The sequence below is a fragment of the Drosophila melanogaster genome, chromosome 2L (assembly GCF_000001215.4).
Source record: "Drosophila melanogaster chromosome 2L".
Classification (NCBI taxonomy): Eukaryota; Metazoa; Arthropoda; class Insecta; order Diptera; family Drosophilidae; genus Drosophila; species Drosophila melanogaster.
The window spans coordinates 17,433,514-17,452,796 of NT_033779.5; the positions used below are offsets into that span (position 1 = coordinate 17,433,514).

Sequence of the window (19,283 nt, forward strand, 5' to 3'; positions counted from 1 at the left end):
GTCGGGGGACCTCTCAGCAGGATATCGTTTGCCTTTGAAGCCAATACTTATTTGCTGGACCGAAATTTCCGCTATGACATTACAAATGAATGGTTATATTTTTAGAGAAAATCTTAATGTAATAAGTAAATATAGATTATTATTTTTTTCACAGTGCATCGGAATTGAATTGACTAATAAGTATTTTGCAAATATGATTATATAATGAAAATTAGGAATTTTGTTTATGTAATATATTTTCTAGGCATATCCGTAAAACTTTTGTTCAAAGCGAAACATAAAGAACAATATGTATACTAACTTTAAGTAGGCACATCTATTGACTTCATCAGATGCTTCGAGTGCTTCTATAGCTTGAAATCAGTTTTCCTATTGACTTCTATTCGTCTTGAGCAATATACAAAAGTTCTTGTCAGCTTCATCGTTTCTTTACAAGTTAAAAAATTTTATTTTTCTCAGTATGTTTCCGAAAAGTCCACGAATTCGCCAGGTCAACCAGGCTGGTTTGACCAGAATCCCTCAGAAGGGATCGCCCAGAACCCTTTACTCCAAATCACTTCTTTCTGCACAGGCAAAGAAGCGCCGCATTTTGGGACAGCGGAACTTGAAGAAGGATAATGCGTGAGTGAAGAAATTTATGATTTTCACTTTTTTTGCGTTTATCAGTGTGTAAATCGCTATTAGCTCAGTAGACAAAAACAAGCAACAGTTGCAAAAAATACCCGAGACGGGCCTACTCACACCCTCCTCCTCGGACAACTCCTTGACCACCACAGGGTCTAGCTCTGGCCAATCTAGCTGTTCGGCTATGGCAAAGACCAGTTTGCTCCGAGAGCCCACCTCCTTGACCCCCTATTTGACTCTCAAGCGTCAGCAGACCTCGACATTGATTAATTTTCGGGTGCGCAAATCGCTTTCTCAAATGGATTTCAAGGAGGCGCGTCGCACGGGAAACTATCAGTTGGTGGCCCATGTGGGATCGCCCAGAAAGTCTGTTCAGCAAATGTCGCAGAAAGTCGATGGCGATTTGGGATTGGAGGCCAATATGGCCAAGTTGCTGCTTCAGGACAATGCACTAATTGAAGGTGAGATGAGCTTTGTGGTTGGTCCAGATCAGGATGCCCGAGTGGCCAGCTTGAGAATCTTTAACACCATTATGCTACACGCTTGGCGCAGGAGGCGGGAGGAGGTTCGTCAGCTGACCGATCAGGTGGAGGACTACAAGAAAAGTGTATGATACTTAATGTTTTTAAATTGAAAATCTCTTTACTTAAGTCCTGATCCTGCAGTTGGTTAAAAATCGCAACCAATTGCATGTCTACAATTCGCTCTTCTCCGTGGAGAAGCGTCGCAATGAAACCTTAAATGATCAGCTTAGGCAGTCCTATCGCGAAAATGCTCAGACGAAACTCTCCTACGAGGAACTAAATGCCGTGCTGGTGCAGATCAGAAACGAAAAGGAGAAGCTTGCCGAAGAGGTGGCAACCAAGGATCGGGATATTGAGAATCTCCAGGAAATGCAGCAGCAACTGAAGAGCGAACTCTTTCAGGTGCATGGCCAACAGGGACAGCAGCTTGAGGAGTTGACCCGGTTGCAGCGCGAGTACCAGGAGAGCCAAACCGCTCAGGATGAACTGCTCCGCCAACTGAATCTGCTCCGAATCGAACTGGCCCTTAAGAGTGACTTTGTTGACCAGTTACGCGACAGCTTGGCCAAAGTGCAGGATCTCAAGCGGGGATCTGATGAGCAGTTCAGGTGAGGAGAGCTTATATCCTAATTGGGGTTTCATAATTACCTAAGAATCGAATCCATTAGCAAATTGCTTGAACAAACGTTAAAACTAGAGCAAGCGATCGCAGAAAAGGAGGAGCAACTGGTTACCCTCCAGAATTGCTTGGCCGCCACCTTGGGCCAAAGGATTCGCCAATGCTTCGCCCAAAGTCAGGCCTATCAGCATGCCACCTATCGCATGCTGCACTTTGTAGCCCACTATATGCTACCAGGTACTCCGCCTCCAGGACCTTCGCTTCCAGGAGCCGTTAACAGGCTGAAGGGCTTTTTTGTACGCGGCTCGCAAAATGAATTGAACAATGAAGATAGTTTTAAAGATCTGCAGGAGGGCGACAAAGGCAAAGATTAGGAAAAATGCACCTAAAAGTTATTTTTATTTTGTTGTTTATTGTTCATATTTTTTGTTTAGACTTGCAATTTTTCTTTGTGATTTATATTGCTCCTTAAATCATTTTTGATTGTATTGTTCGAAATATGAAATAAATAATATTTAATAAAAAACATAAATAATATACATATAACATATACATATATTACATATAATATAAAATTAAAAACACAATTCATACCGTTTATTTTATTACATTACGTAAACGAGAAGTGGACTCTAACAATGGCTCGATTTTTGCCATTTGTAAACCAGTTGCTATTGAATACATAATCGCCCTCGGGAAGCGGTACGTATTTAGTAAACTGTTGGTTTACAAAGTGGGTGGGCAGCTTATCCACAATAATGTCGTGCTGAAAAATATCTCAGAAATTGGTTAAGATCAATATTACTTACATTCGAAAATGCTTACTGTATAGGGACAAGAATGGTTGATGTTTGAGTAGGGTTTAAATAAGGCAAAGAGAAATAAAACCATGGGATTTCCGACATTTGCGACCATCTTGCAGCCATCAAAGGTAAAATTTTGGTTAAAGGGCATTAGACCATTTGATCGCTTGTGCAACCCCAGATTCACCTAAAAGTGGTACTCATTTATTAAAATGGTTGGCATACAAAATGTCTATATCGCACCGTAAAATGATGTACTGGTATCTTATAAAGCCGAACCTTGACCGATAGGTATTTGTAAGTGCGATTCGTAGCCTTTAGAAAGCAATATTCAAAATCACTGAATTTTTTGTCCATCGAAGTACATTTTATATTGGTAAATTCGATACGACTACTTTCCACCTTAAAAACAAAACAATTAGGCAAGCTTTTGTGCACTGTTAATTGCACTTACCAAATGCATTTGAAAAAACATAAAATATATAACACCTGCTATCGTGATGCACTGGAAATTCATCTTAGCCTACGTTCCAGATTTCACAACGGCGTCGATACGAGTTTTAGGTAGAACTGAAACTAACTACTTTGCTCAAAGCCAATAAACATTTATTATGACAAAGGCTAATTAAAATTCAATTATATGCGCGGCATCATTATTAACCGATTTAAATAAATTCGCTGATTAGTGTGGATCTTTATAACAGTATTAACAAAAAAAATTTAATTTGCAATAAGATCGATTAATTGTTGTACTTTCTGCTAAAACGATTAATTTATTCATATTTAAAAAACCTTACTTCCTACAAAAACACATTACATTTCGCCTTAAGACTAGTTATTACAGCACTAAACAATCATTTAGACGACGACCAGGTCGGTTAGATTTAATTATACAACATTATCATATCATCATCCTACTGACTCCTCCGTTCTTGCTCTGCTCTGGTTCGTTGTGAAAAAGGTATTACGTGGATATGGACAGGTTCGATATCTGCAGATCTTCCGAATTGAGGCGCAGTATCTGCTGATCCTCTGAGTTTATGTGCACCAACTGCCCGCTATCGAAGCTAAGCAGATTGCTGAGCGTTGGCCCATTATTATCCGCTTGATTGCCAGCGGTATTATTATTGTTATTATTGTTATTAAGGTTGGCATTGTTGTTGGTGGGCGCAGTATTGTCGTACTGCTGCTGCTGCTGCTGCTGAAGCTGCTGCTGCTGATGAAGCGTATGCTGATTGTGCTGCAAGATGGAAGGTTTCATGTTCAGAAATAGTCATATTTTTTTTCTTTTTTGTTCCAAGTATTTCAAAATTGATATCTTGCTTCTTAACCCACCAGATGATTTGTGGTCAGGTTCCACTGCAGATTGTTGGCGTTGCCAGGACCTCCGCCCGATGTCAGCAGGTTGTGCATGGTGAAGGGATTGTTGAGATTGCTGAGATTATTGCTATTGCCGTTGGCAGGTGCTGCTCCTGTCGCAGTTGCTGCCGCTGCTGCAACAGCTGCCGCCGAGAATTTACTTTCCCAGCTATTGCCGCCAGGATTGCCAAAGGGATTGGCATGAAATTGCAAGGACTGTTGCTGTTGCTGCTGCTGCTGCTGCTGCTGCTGTTGGTGTTGCTGCTGGTGCTGATGCTGGTGCTGTTGCTGCTGCTGCTGATGCTGCTGCTGCTGGGCAAGGACCTGCTGGGCAAACGGATTGTAGTTGCTCCCCAGATCAGTTGCTCCATATTGCTGCTGTTGCTGTTGCTGCTGTGGATGGTTGGGCGACATCAGTTGCTGCTGGCCATTGGTGGGCGTGACCGCGGAGGCCATGTTGTAGGGCGAGGGCGTGCTGTTGTGGTTGTAGTTGCTCGATGGCGACAGCGGCTGCGGCGAGGGTGTGAGCTCAGGAGGCGCCCGATAAGAAAGCCCAAAGGGTTGTGGCGAGGTATCTACAAAGCGAAGCGAGCCGTTTTTAATAATAATCAGTCGAAATTCCATTTACACTTTTAAAGTAGGCCATTTGATGTTTATGGAAGTTTTAACTAGGTTTTTTTTTTGTAGTTTTAGTGTATAAAACTCACCTCTTGGTTCCGTTTTAATGGGCGGTATGTTTTGTGTATTCCAGCAATTCATGTTAGTTTGTCCTACAATAAAACCAGCAATCAAAAATAAAAAGTTAACAAATCAAGCAGAACGTGTAAAGCAAACAATATAAAAACCAAAGATTGAAGTAAACCATAAAAGATTAGATAGTATTTAGATTCGTTAGTGCGGCGTACAGATTAAAAACTCTGCCTGGGCAATGGGAAACAATTAAAAATATCGCTGTTTTTGATAAAAACTAAATAAGCAAAATAATAAAATGTAATCATGCATATAAATTTCCGAAATAAAACAAAAAAGGTCAAAGACTGAAATGAACTGTTTTGAACTCCGATAAAGACTTACTCAGAACTGTAAACTCTTCTTGGAAGTAAGAAATCCTAGAGCAAAACTTACTTCAACCTATAAACAGTTCCTTTTTAATAAAATAAACTTTACTTTTTTTTTTTGAATTTTTCTTGATTTTTTTTTTTTGTTTTATTAAGCTACAATATTTTATACAAAATATTTTTACCAAACTCTTAATTTTTCGTATATAAAAATATCAAATATTCTTCGCATGTAAACGAGTAGAAAAGCGACAAAAATTTCATATTGATTTCGAATCAATCTCTCATTTTCTTGACTATAATTTCGACTAATCATGTAAATCAATATATAAATATAGTGGGGACATTACCCCCCTTTACGTAGATTTCATGGTGTTCTGGGTGAGTGGATTTGTGCATTGATTGAGTGCTTTCTAATAGTTTCTAAAAGAGTCTATTCGAGTAATACGTCATCGGGGGCGATGATTTGTTAAGTAGTCTTTGGTATACCGAAGAAAACATCAAATATATATGATGCTATTTGACTAGGTAGGATTCAGTTAGATGTCTAGCATCCATCTCAAAACAAAGTATGTGTACCCAAGTGGATTCAAACACATGGGAAAAAATCGACTCAAAGTCGCGACAGACACAATAGAGGATAGAGAAGACCGACACCAGTTTGGGAAAAATCTCAACAGTCAACTTACTGCCATCCTGGTGGTCATTCTGCAATTGCTGTTTCTGCTGCTGCTGGAGCAGCAGGTGCATGGGATCACCGCCAGTCTTCTGACGTTTCCGCCTCAAGTGCGCTGGATCTATAAGACAAAATATACACACCGTGTTGTAGGTACATATGATCGGGTTTTCGGTTTCAATTTAAACAATATATTCGATTCCATTGGGAAATCTTACGCTACTCTGAAAATTGAGTGATTTCGCTTAAATACAATAGTTAGGTTGGCCCCTTCAAATGGGCCACCTGGACAACAAACAAATCATTGGGTTTGACCCATTTCTTTGGGGTCTTTTGCCTGGTATCACTTACAAATTATTTTGGGGATACTTTTAGCACAATTATTAATTATAAAACAAATACAAATTCATTAAGGTACTGAAGACATTGCGCTCCAGCCGGCCTTACAACAAGTGGACAATTTGTGGCGCCAGAGTTAATGGAAACAGATTCCGAGAAATACAATGCAATTTCCACTGGCTTGAAGCCAACTTGCTTCGTTATTGGGTTTCGTTCGAGGATTTTCCTCGGTTCGTTTGCCTATAAAGAATATAAACAATCAAATCAACAAATCTAGATGCCATTTGCCGCAGCCAATCGCTTGGCCACCTCATCCGGCGTTAAAATCTCGCCAGCATCCACGGGAGCATAGTAGGCGGAGGTCTCGTCAAATTCACTGGCCGCCGCAAGTGGCGGAATACTCGTGTACAGGGCAAAGTGCTCGGCCTCGGTCAGATCCAAATTGGGGTCCAGTTGGACATTGAAGTGACCCTCTATGGAGCTGACCAAATTGTGTAGACTTTGTCGATCGGCAATGGCAACCAGTTCCATTCCGCCCTCACTAATTGGTATGTCAGCCAGCTGTAGTGCAGATGCAGTGCGTCTATCCAACCCAGCTCCCACCGAAATCGTACTGGATTGGGAGTAGCCCTCGGTTCGCTGTTGCTGTGGCAAACTATTGACACTGTCACCTTTCAGCGGTATATGCACCACATCAGCATTCAGGTAGGCGGGTCTCTTTCCGGAAACACTGCTCACACTCCTGCCCACGGGCTTGGTCAGCTTTGATCCTGGTTTCTTGGCCTTGACAGGACTGGATTTGGCAGGCGCTGGATTCGAGATGAACGGGGCAGCTGACTTGGAGGAGCGCAGCGATGCCCTCATCGGGTCTTGCATGTTAAAGTGACCTATACTTGGCTCCCTGCTATTTGCCTTGGAATCCAATATAGAGCTGTTCTCCTGCCCCTGGGCCAAATCTGGTTTGCTCTTGCGGCGCGAAAAAAGCTTCGAAAAGAATCCCGGCTTCTTCTGCCTGGGCAGTGTATTAAAGTTCGGGTTCTTTGGAGCAGGTGGGAGTCTTTTGTTTAGAGGAGACTCGCCTGTAGATGGCTTGGTCTGAACCGTATTGGCCTCGATTGATCGATTCTCAGCATTGCTGTCCTGCTTTCGAATTCTTTTCGGTGGCAATGGGGGCAACTTATCCTCTTCTGGTGGATATTGAATTGTTAGAATTGCCGGCGGGACTGGAGGAACTGGTCGCATCGGAGTCTCCGGCTTGCGGGCCTGAGAGTTCACCTCGACGGGATCGTAATGCTGATGGGCATCTTCGGGAGCGCATTGCGACATGGGCGGAGTTGGAGGCATTATATCATCCATGGGTATGAGGACGGGATTCTTGAAGGCAATCTGTAAGCTTGTGTAGGTGGCAGCGTCATCGAAGCTATCCTCCACCTGCAGCGGCGCACGACCCTGAAGTCCCGCCAACTCATTTTGTATGGTATTCTTGTACGTATCCCTCTGAACTTTGAAGTCCGTGTATATCTCATCCAGTTCGGCCACGGTCTCAAGGAGTTCGTCAAGGGTCTTATCTGCCTTGGATATCTCAAGGGCGGAGTCCAAAACATCTGCCTCAGCAGTGGGACTGGGCTCATGGACTTGCTGTTCAATCTCACTGGACTTCATCCACTCGGTGATCTTATCGTTGGCCGTCAAAGGACGTGGCTCCAACTGCTGACCCAAATCCAGTTGCTCCAGTTCTCGTACCTTTTCATCGATAATGGTGTCAATCTCTTTTTCCTGCTCGGATCGCAGGCGATGGGCCTCGGCTTCTGCATGGGCATCCGCCGCCTCCATGTCCTCGGGAATATGATCTGAGGTGTGATCGGGCAAGTGATCTATAGCCTGATCGAACGATTGCTGCGCTGGTAGTTCCTGATCCTGTTGCATCGGTTCTTCGAGCTGAAAAGATTGCTGCTGTTCTAGTTGTTGTAAATATTGTTCCTGCTGTAATGATTGCTCTTGTGTATATTGCTCTTGTTGCAATGATTGCTCTTGAGTATATTGCTCCTGTTGCACTGACTGCTCTTGCTCAAGAGCTGGCTCTGATTGCTGAGATTCCTCATGATTAAATTCCATTTCCGAAGGTATCTCACGTTGCACATCTATTTTCGGTGTATCCAAATCGATAACCTCAATCGTTGGCGGCTGCACTTCCCGTTTGGCGTCCAACCTGAGGATCTGCTGAAAGAGATCTTCGTCCGGCTTCCGCTTGAGGTGCCGATGAAGATTCCAGAATGTATGTTTACCTGAGTCCATTGGCACGTACTCGAAGGGCAGGGCCTCGCTGGTAACTCCATCCGAGGGACGTCGCAGTTGAATAAAAACCTAATGGAACATAGTTTCTTTTAAGAGCTGAGGAATCCTTCTTGATAAGCTTTAACGCACCTTGGCGGGCTCTGTGATGTCCAGGGTATGATAGCGCGGCGTCTTAAAGGTAATGGCAGTCTGCTTGTGGACATCCGTGTGCTGGAAGTCACCAAAGGCCTCCCAAACACTCTGGCCATTCTTCTCCTCAAAGAATCGCACGGAGATGTCCTCCTTGGCCACCTTCTCGCAGAGCAGGATGATCTGGGTGTTGCCGAAAACGGTGGCCGAGCAGCTACACAGCCGGCAGATGACCAGGTCGGACATGGCCTTCTTATCGAAGATGGGCTCCGAAACTACCGGCGGCAGTGGCGAGGTGAATCGACCCTTCTGCTCGCTCTCCATGAATACTTGAAAGCACAATCGCACCGAATTCAGATCTATGCTCGAGGGCTGGAAACGATGCGAAAAGCCAGCTAAAGAAAGCAAATGCAAAGGGTTAAACTTTAAGGCTAACAATTTTTGTGTTGTACAAGACCACCTACTCTTAAACGGATCCACACGGATCTCCTCGCGCGCCTTGAGCGCCGCCTCAATGTCCTTCTTTTTGACACACTGGATACCCAAGTTACTGAACACCGCTCGCATTGTCTCACTGTTGATCTCCAGTGTACAGACGCCCTTCTTGCAGCCCTCCTTGCCAACTAAATTGTGGGGATGAGGACTGAAATGGGAAAGGGAACACAATTATTTAATTATTTTATACCTACATATATATGTATCCTTAACTCACCGATATGGCGTATCCTTTGTGACGCAGGAGACAACAACTACGGCGCGTCCCTTGTAGCCCACAATTTCGATTGTCGGATAGGTCTTGTTCTCCGGCGTAGAGTTCACGCCCGGAATGGATCCCGCCGAGCGTCCCTCGCACTCGTAGCGAAACCTTAGCGCCTTTCCTGCCGGTTGTTCGGTGATCTTTACGTAGGGCTTCTTTCGCACATTTTTCGTGGACTGTGCCAATTGCTGCTGCTGCTGGGCGGGCAGGCCGTTGTAGTTGAGGCTCTGTTGGCCATCAACTGCTGGACCCTGCCCAGGAGCGGCTCCATTGTTCTGGTTCGGAAACATTACGTGGCCAAAATATTATCTAAAAATTAAATAAGAGTAGCATACGTTAGAAATGTAATATTTTTATAAATAATAGATAAGTATTTTAACTAGATTCATTGCAAAGAATAAGAATATATATTCTTGATAAGATATAGTTGATCTCTGACAAGTGGCCGGCTGTTTGTCTGTAAATGGAATGGAACTCAGGAACTATCAATGTCGACTCTTGTTTCGCTTTTTAATCGTTGTTTTGCCAATTCTTATTGATATTTCAAATAAATTTGAAAATTTCTGGCTCGCTTAGGAACAAGTTTTTAAATATATGGTCTTCGTTAATCGTGAGCATACAATATCAACATGTGTTTCAAGATCTCACACTAACTTTTCTTATGGGATCAACAGAATTCCTCATTTTAGAAATAAAAATATTAATGCAAAGATTTGCATTTATTGTTGTTGAAATTTTGGTAATACTTCTGTGAATTAATGCATATATTGCTTTTGAGTTGATGTAATCCACTAGAATAGACACTTTTGTTACAAAGCCAGTGCCGTCTGATTTAAAGTTATGGCCAATGGCAAACGAGGAACAATTCCTTGGCAAGCAGCAAATCGAAGGCCCCCAGACACGACAAACGATGACGACGCCGATCGAAAATAAAGCCTCCAAGACTCGTGCAGTGTGATCTGCTATATAAGTAAGATTCTCCTGACCACAGGCTATGACGAACCGAACCGTAAAACGTCTGGCAGCTAACGGAAAAGGTGGAAAACTCTCCCGCAGACCCGTCTTTTCAGCGTGGGTGGTCCGTATTGCCGTCTGCGATAGATGGCATTAATTACAATATTTTAGGGGTCATTAGAAAAATTGTATATTTTCATAATTCTCATCGGCATGTGATGCATGTGCAGTGGGTGCGTTTTTGCGATATGTTTTTCATTTTGGCCGGGTCCGGCCCCGGTCTGGTCCGGTGTAGTCCGGCTAAAGGTCCGGACGCCTTGTTTAAAAATAACATTTTGCGTAACGCGGCCACAAAGCGACAAAAACTCTGCCTCCCCATATATATCAGGTGGTATATATAGGTGTATATATATCGATACATATACATAGATCGCCTCGCAGACTGGCCTCCCCGGAGCTGGGATGGCATTATATTTTGTTTTATTTTTCGCAAGATTGGAGCAATTCAAACAAAACATTTTATCAATGATGCCGCGGCGAATTGTCAACGAAACGAGTCGTCGTTCAGTCGGGTCGATCATTTCAATACGCACTAAGTTCTACTAGATATATATATGAAGACTAAGTTGCTGTGTGACCTCAGAGTTTGTTCTCTGATCATGTCTAGACATTGGTCTGCCGTTGACAAAAGACGTCAATGGCTAAAAAAAAAAAAAAAAAAGAACTAATGCCCGTGCATTGGTCCCAACCAAACTTGGCTGATTTGTCGGGGGAAAAAGGAGAGGAAGCCAGGAAACGTGTGCCAATTCTGTTGATACATACAAGTATATGGAAATTTAGGAAACTTATATGCCTTACACGAAAAAATATGACCGAAGATTGATACCATAAAAAAAGATTTCGTTTTCGTGCCATAAACATCATTGTCATCAAGATTAAAATAATATTATCATTAGCAGTTTAATCTTTAAAATGAACACAAACTTAAATTCAAACAAATGATAAACATAGTCGATAGCAGTGATTCATTCCTAGTGCGATTAATAATATATCTATAATATATAATATATTTAAAAGATCGTAGTTTTTCTTAAGACTTCGTCTTACTTTCCTTTGCATTTGTTTTAGCTTATCAAAATATATACGTATTCCATTCACATCTGTTTTATTTCTAGAGGAATTTGGTCTACCAATCGAAGTTTCGCAGCTGCCAAAGGCTTTTTGTGCGTCAACTAGAAATACATATTTTCCTTATAAATCATGTCCAATGGAGGGACAGTGGTCAAAATTACATATTCAATGGACACAGCAGCAAACCGATAAACTTTATACAAGATATAGTATAAGAAATGAGGACATTTTCCACGCGCCGTTATTTCACAAATTAGCTTTGCCTTGAAAATCAATTGTTGAGGACAAAAACCAATCAGCGTGCACAAAAATATTGGGGTAGTATTACGTCATGAAATAATTTCAGTTTTGGCGAATATGAAAAGCTAGTTGGACAGAAGCCAGCAAATGTAATACAAATGCAATCCAGTTCATATAAATATTACACATGCGTATTTATCTTTGTTTCATTTATGAGAATTGATCACCTTTCAGTTATCACGGCCAAACTTTGATGGTAAAAACTTCACCACACAGATAAGATCGCAAATTTTCGGATATTAACTAAGTTTTATTATTTATTAATTCTAATGTTGACAACACAAGTTGATTAATTTACGAGTTGTTTATAATTTATAGTTTATAACTATATGATCCGTTTTTTATTGTAGATGGTAGCTTTGGTTTTTAAACTGAGCACCTATGTATATATTCGTATCTATAGGTGCTACCGAGAGAAATGTTCTTGTAGAACCGATCAAACACACGCGGAAAACGTCTTGAGTACTCGCCAAATGTCTGAACACTGAACTGAGAAAATGTTTTTGAGAAGAAACACAGAATTCTTTATGCACGCCTGCCTGGCAAAAGTTTTCTCGTCGAGCTTTCTGCTATTTTTATTTTCACTAATATTTTAAAAATGTATTTTCTTAACATTTTTTTTGCTTGTGTATGGATGTGTATTTGTATCTTGTCATGAATTTATGGCTTTTGCTTGCAAGGAATTTTCTCTTTCGACGAGCAAGTTGTCCCCATTTTTGAGCAAAAAAATACTCAGACTTCCTTTACTACGTAGCACGTCGCAAGAAAATGGAAATTCAAACTTAATTTCCGATGTCAATAAACTTTAGCTGGCAATTGTGTAAACAAATTGAAATTATTGAGATTGGACTCGAGTTTTATTGACTCGTAGGCAATTGAATCTAATGTTAATAAAAGGTTGCTACTTTGTACTACAATACAATGTAAAATATGTACAATAATGAATTTGTTAACTTTGTGCTTATATTTGCCGGGTGATAAATTCGAGCAATTAAAATTTAAAACAAAAAACTAATCAAAATCGGCAATTTCCTAGAACATAACATTGTCACTTTTTCCAATTGACTATGTGTTGGCCCCAACAAAATGAGTCACCTTTCATTAAGTGGAAATAACCGAATCGCACAAAATGCGCCCAATCTAATCAAAAGATGCAAAGGTAGCTAAAAATTAACATAAAATGCATTAGCAGAGGATTGTTTGTTTTTGCAGTGAATATAAACACACATTATACAAGTACATTTGTTTGTGTATCTATAGTAGGCATTTGGTTTTAGGCTTTGGCATTTCCGTTTCAATATCCACGGCAAAAACGAAAGGAAAATTCGCCACTTGTCACCGTTCAATCTGCCTTGAGCACTTGGCGCCAGTTGAGAAAGCTCTCTAATGAGTTTGCAAAACCCAATTATACGATCTATGCTGGGCAGAGGATATATAGGATATATGTTAATATGAAGATATGCCTCTGCCAGAATGAATGGATTGCATTATATTCGTACCCAGAGATTTTTGAAAACAAAATATCTCGATTTTGACTGGGACACGAATTTCCACGAAACACAATGAGTCACAAAACAAATTTCTTGCTATGTATGTATATTGAAATATATTGAAATATGCAAGGAATTCGCTCGTGTGCCACCCACTGTTTGGCAAGAATCATTCACTAACTACGTGACTTTCTCATTGAGAACAAGGTATGGAACTGAACGAGAATAGGTCAGTTACCCTGAAAATTAAATCTAATATTTTGAGGATATCAAAATACTGGAAATTCCCATAGTTTCAATCGATTAACCAATTTAATATGTCATTCAAAGGCTAACAAGAATTATACTGCCACCGAATTTAATTGCAATACACTATTTACGATGGTTTCATCCGCAGCTATATTGAGATTAGAACCATTTGCAACCACACAAATTTGCCACCGTTTATTCCCGTCAGATAGAACCTGCGGCATTCAGACTGATAACGCTCAGGTGTTGAGCGTAGAAAATCCGAAAAAAAAACTCAAAGATAACCAAAAGTAAGATAAGAATATAAAAATAAATCTAAATGACGATGGCCTGAGAATGTATCGATAGATGGTTTTTGGTTTAAGTGTTTTGCAGGGGAGTTATATTGGAATTTCCTATGGTTTTGCCCTTCGTTTGCTCAAAACAATAAATAATTTATTTGATTAGCTATTAATTTTCACCATGTCTTGCAAAAATCCACACGATAAATTCAAAAGAAAAAAGTCTATGCTGTTAAGCCATAAAATGAATTAATAAAATAACGTTCTACTCGTTCAACGATAACTACTTTTGGCGAAAAATAAAAAAAAAAGGTAAGTAAACAAAATAAAATGAACATTTCGTTTCGATCATTTAACATGCTAATTTTATGCAATTTCCAATAGCAAAGACACACAGAAAAAAGTTCTTTTGGCGCCAGCACCACAAATTAAGATTAAGATCAACATCAAAGCATCAGAAGCAGCCAAAAATTCCTCAGTGAAACGGGTTCCGCAAAAAAAAAAAAAACAAGAACTCCAGACAGACAAATGTTTTTTAACGATCGTTGGCGTCAAGCAATTTACAGCTCAAATAAAAATAAATAACCGATATGCTGACAAATCGATGGAACTAGTTGCCAAAAGCTATGTTTTGTATCGTATGAATACAAGTCCATTATCCTTATTTTCCACACCAAACAATGTTTGTTAAATTAGCCGATCAGGGATTATTGTGCACATGTGACTTCCGGCAAAAATGCAGATACATATCTTATCCGTATCTCCAATTATAACGGCCACGATCTTTCTTATCGAGTGGTTTAAATGATATTCGCCTAAAATAGAATCCCTATTGATTGATGATTTGCATAGCGGAGGGCCTTACCCACAGCCAGATCGTGTATCAATCATGACTCGGATTTAGCATACGGGGAAACTACCAGTAGATATAACCAATATTATCTATTGACTTGGCCTTAGATCTCTGTTAGCACACAAATCTCTACTCGAGCTTTGTAAATCGCCGATGACTTGCTGGAAACGAGTTGAGCGATTTTAGCGCTTTGATTTTCTTTGGTCCCGGAGACGAGAGTCTGATGTTATGAGTCAGCACACGGTTTGCATTTAACTTGGTTGCACTTTTCGAGTTTACACCGTATTAGCAGCTAAAAGCATTTCTTCATTCTTCATAATTACCTGCGAATCAAACCAAGAACCAGTGAACACTCATGACGAATTCGGTTTCACTTTTTGCTTTTATTTGGGCCACAAAACGCACACTAACCGCAGTTTGTTCTTTCAAAATGGTACTTTTCAAATTATTACTTAAAAATAATATCGAACCGTTAGGGAATTTTAAAAATATTTAATAAAAATAAAAGAATGTTAGCGCAAACACGACCGCAGGCGCATCGAGTCGATCTTAGAATGAAACAATTGAAAACCTCTCCGGCGTATTTGAGTGGCAGCAAAAAATAAATAAATACAAGGGGCAAAAGCTTTTCCACGAGCCCCACCCCCTCTGGGCCCCACGGCCCCCCTCGCCCACCCACGTGCCCGTAAGAAACTTTCATTTATGGCGACGTCGAAAAGCCACTGCGACTGCGCTGCCATGTACACAGGTGTTTCGGTTGTATTATTTAAGTTTATCGTTTGCATTCACCGTAGATTATTTAATACGCAGGTGGATAATTGCCACCCAAAAAACACAACAACAACAACTGCGGTTACACTACAAAGGATTGAATACGTTCTAATAGTTTTTTTTTAACATCTTAACTATTATTTGTCATGCAGAAATTGTGAGCTATTACAAATCTTAGCATCCAGGAATTTTAAACATTGTCAAAATGTTAAAACTATTTAGGATGAAAAATATTAATATGCGAGAAAAGTGACCAGTCTTGGTTTATCAAACCTTAAAAGTGTGAATAATGGTTGATAAATCACGATGTTGTTGCTGTAAACATTGTTCCGAAACGATAAGGCGTCCAATGACTCAATAAGGTTATATTTTTAATATGTTTAATGCAAGATGCGTTTCTTTGTAATGACATTTTGCGTCTTTGGAAGCAATAGTTGTGTACATATTTATTAAAATATCAAGACCCTTCTCGCAAAACGCAGCCATTAGGATTTTCCACCGCACTTTATTAATCCGTGCAATCAATGTTCAGAATCAATAAATTAAGCTAGGCTCTATAGGGGGACTCACCTAAGTCAAGGAGTGATCTGAAATCTCGCTTATATGCATTGATATCACTGGGTTTGCTAAGTAAATCGGACACCTGAAATTCAACGCGAACCAATTAGTACACTTTTATGTACATTATTTGTTAAGTTTCTTATTGTGTTAATTGGAAAATTAGTCCGTTGCACAGCGAGCTAAATAAGCCATTTATTTATAGTTGAGAAATATGGCGCTTTTTTCATGTTAATGTTAACACATACACAAGCACGCACGGCAGGAACCGGTTTATTTATTATTTTTTATATATAAATAATTTATTCTTCCCTCCCTTTCTCACTCACTCTCTCTCTCTCTCTCTTTCTGATTCTTCTTATTTTATTCTTTTTTAACTTTTGCGCGCGCACAAAGCGGGTGCGATAATATCGATAATAACGACAAAAACAACGGATGGGGGAGAACAGTTCGAACAGAAACTAATGAAAAGTTAAGAAATCGAAGTCCGAAGAAAGAGAGAGTGGGCAAAGAGCGCGAGAGAGCGCGTGACGTCGATTTTTTCTAGGGAATTCCGGGCTTTATGCTTATGCGATCATCGACGTACGACTACCTTTTGTTTTTGTTTTTCGATTTATTCGATTTATAATTTAGGGTAATTTGTTATCGCGCTCTGCCCTCCATTTTCTTTGGTTATTCTTGCGATGTTTGTGGTTAAAGTGTCGATGTGCCGTGTAATCTAATCGGTAAACGTTCAGTTTTAATAGAAATTATCAATACGTGCGCCGAGTTTTTTATTTTTGTTTTTTCCTCCGTTATATTGGTGGGTCTCTTTTTTTTGTCACTCGTAATACGAAAAAGCAAGTGAAACTTGCTTAGAGCTCAATTGAATTTATGCGTTTTTATGCAGCTCTTTTACTTTTCGTTTTATTTTTATCTACTGGTATTTCAACCTGCCTTCGAGCTCCAGAAGAGCGAAAGAGAGCGGAAGCTTAAAGCACAGCGAAAAAGGTAAATAAGGCACAATTTGGAGGTGGAGATAAAATACCCGTAACACACGCACTACCAACCGATCTCGACGCCCGCGATTTGAACACTAACTGCCCACCAAGAAGAAACAGGCGAGCCAAACTTTCAATACCGTATGCGCCACTGAAAAATACCGCAAAACTTGCAGATCGCGAAGCTTTCAACGGAGTTAAGTAGTCGGCCCCAAGCTCTGCTCTTTGCAGTCTCGACTTAAGCTCAGAAGAGAGACAATCCGAAGAGCCTAGCTTGGCGAAGAGTGCGAGATCAGCATGTGCTGAGTCACGTACGATTGAAGTTTTCCACTTGCGACTTATAGCTTACAGATGTCCACATCTTCCACAAATCCGAGTTTCGAGGAATACGCGATGATTGCATAAAGGCGAAACAATATATACATACATATAATATAAATGTTTTTATCTGACTGATACCGATTAGTAGGAATGCAGGCCAGTTGTTTCTTTCAAAAGCTTTTAAAATGTGTCACCTTTTAAATCTATAACACGTATTATATTGAAGGAATACCTAATTAATTGAAAATGCATATCTTTTTATTAGGAGCATCCCAAAGGAATCGGAAAATATAAATATTTTGTTTTTCTTAAATATTGAGAATTCAACTGTATGGTAACCAATCATCAAGAATTCGATTTTCAATGTGAGATTCGTTTAAATAGCCGAATATTCCAACTATATATGCATATTTACGAAAAGTAAAATATAAATGGAAAAAATAACTTCCGTCATTTATCTCAGTGTCTTTCACATGTGACTCATCTCCACGAGCGACTGCCTCCGAAAAGCTTTTTCAGCTTTTATGAATGAAACAGCACGGTGAGCACTAACTATCTGTGTGTGTGGCTGCGAGCTATCCATTTAAGACCCCACTCCCACCCATGCGGTTGGGGGGTCTGAATCAGCGTACGATTCCTGGAAAAAGGATAATATCCTGCGCCGGCATTTGTTGTGGCATTAATTTCCACTGCGGCAGAGTCTCAATGCCGTGACTCACTTGCTTCGTGCTCAGCATTCCGGAGCAGCTTTCACTTTCCGGGCGGAGGACCTCTGACATTCAAGACGGCTTGTTACGCGGAATTTGATAATATTGCTGATTCACCTTCTGGGGAAATGGGGGTCAGTACAGTTGATAATTGAATACATCGCTTAAAAAGTGGTCGCACGTTAGATAAGGATTTTTATGTTTTGGGTTTTTCAGCTAATTAAACCAAATTATTAAATATGAACGATGAATAGAAAATATAATTGTCACATTATTTGGAAAACGAAATATTATCAGTTTGAAATACATGCGAAAGAACCAGGTAGTATTTTTATAATTTCATGACAAAATTACAAATAAGTACTAAATGTTCCTATTTTATTACTGTGAAAAATTTATAAGTAAATAAGAATAAAAATAATATTAATTAAAGTTGGATGGTCGGTGACACAAAATCCACATGCTTAAGTTCTTCCCAATACTACGTACATATGCATAAAAAAGGACTTTCCGCCATTATCGTAAATCGTTATCAAAACCACACTGGCACGAAGGTCATGCCACCTGGTAAACATACATACATACATAAGTGCACGTGAGCTAAGCGCAAATAAATAGGAATTATGTCAAATGTTAGTATTGAAATTCCACATCAATTGCCATCGCCGCCCGTGGAATTGGAGTGGGGGAATTGCGGGACTAAGTCAACTCGCAATGTCTTGATGGCACGAACGTAGAACAACAACCCGGTTAATGGAGTCCAGACATCGATCAAACAATGGTGAATGGAGAAGCTCCCACTCCCACAAGGCCGGCAACCAATTGCAGCGGGTTTTCCACGAAAATCACGCGATATTCGTCCAGTCCCGCGAGGTAATTTTTAATGGATCCTGCCCCCTTATAAGCTGACACGTGCTGGGGCAGTCATTTTCATGTACATACACATATGTACATTTGCACCCCGTGTATACGACATTATTGATTTTTTCCGGTTGTCGGACTTTCGCCTTAAACTCTTTGAACTTCCTGTGGCACGTGTCCTTGACAGCGGTGGGGCAACTAACCCAACAATGTTGTCGGTGTCCCATTCAATGTGAAGGTAAGAGCGAAGTTGCTACTTACCCCCATAGCTACATGCTAAGTCACTAAAATTTCTTTCAGTGTACAGCTAACCACGCCCCTGCCCCAAGGTCCTTGCTCAAGTTGTGGCAGCCAGTTCGTCTGGTATTTCAGTCAATGAGTTGCATAAGCAAATCGACGATTTTAAAAGAGCCATCAGCGATTTACAAAACAACGTAAAAAATAATTCTTTAAAAATGATTGTACACAACAAGTCTATATGTACATATGTATGTACATACATAGATGTGTGTGCAAGATCTATATAATTAAAAAAACAAACACATAACAAGCTAATAAAACAATATATTTTTCCTCATTAAAAATTGATTGATAAAGACACAGTTCCAGGAAATCTGTGCATATACTCCATTAAAAGCTATTTA

At 40.2% G+C, this 19,283-nt stretch overlaps 3 protein-coding genes and 1 long non-coding RNA gene across 9 annotated transcripts; 2 read left to right on the forward strand and 2 right to left on the reverse strand.

The window, feature by feature from the left end:
* Positions 1-348: 348 nt before the first annotated feature.
* On the forward strand, positions 349-2,287 carry CG5043 (uncharacterized protein). Its single transcript, NM_135994.2, has 4 exons — positions 349-621; positions 685-1,231; positions 1,290-1,756; positions 1,817-2,287. Exons 1-4 carry the CDS (start codon positions 461-463, stop codon positions 2,139-2,141), a joined length of 1,500 nt encoding a protein of 499 aa, NP_609838.1. The 5' UTR covers positions 349-460; the 3' UTR covers positions 2,142-2,287.
* A 90-nt stretch (positions 2,288-2,377) lies between these two features.
* CG33928 (uncharacterized protein) lies at positions 2,378-3,087 on the reverse strand (the record flags this gene model as incomplete). The annotated part of the gene is made up of 4 exons (NM_001032105.1): positions 2,378-2,533; positions 2,593-2,757; positions 2,814-2,972; positions 3,025-3,087. 4 exons carry the CDS (start codon positions 3,085-3,087, stop codon positions 2,378-2,380), a joined length of 543 nt encoding a protein of 180 aa, NP_001027276.1.
* Positions 3,088-3,316: 229 nt separating this feature from the next.
* dl (dorsal) lies at positions 3,317-16,851 on the reverse strand. 6 transcript variants are annotated; one of them, NM_165217.3, is made up of 10 exons: positions 16,707-16,851; positions 15,783-15,855; positions 9,139-9,492; positions 8,891-9,069; positions 8,427-8,821; positions 8,288-8,366; positions 5,677-5,784; positions 4,637-4,699; positions 3,906-4,504; positions 3,317-3,810 (listed from the first exon to the last, which is right to left on the reverse strand). In NM_165217.3, the coding sequence occupies exons 3-10, from the start codon at positions 9,471-9,473 to the stop codon at positions 3,535-3,537; spliced, it is 2,034 nt and encodes a 677-aa protein (NP_724052.1). In that variant the 5' UTR covers positions 9,474-9,492; positions 15,783-15,855; positions 16,707-16,851; the 3' UTR covers positions 3,317-3,534. The 6 variants fall into 6 exon arrangements, with proteins under 6 accessions (NP_724052.1, NP_724053.1, NP_001163001.1 ...); NM_165218.3 differs by having other exon boundaries at positions 16,363-16,851; NM_001169530.1 differs by lacking the exons at positions 15,783-15,855; positions 16,707-16,851 and adding an exon at positions 14,765-14,997.
* Positions 16,852-16,980: 129 nt separating this feature from the next.
* lncRNA:CR46204 (long non-coding RNA:CR46204) lies at positions 16,981-18,871 on the forward strand. The gene has a single exon (NR_133085.1). It is a non-coding gene; the product is annotated as a long non-coding RNA:CR46204 (long non-coding RNA).
* Positions 18,872-19,283: the final 412 nt, after the last annotated feature.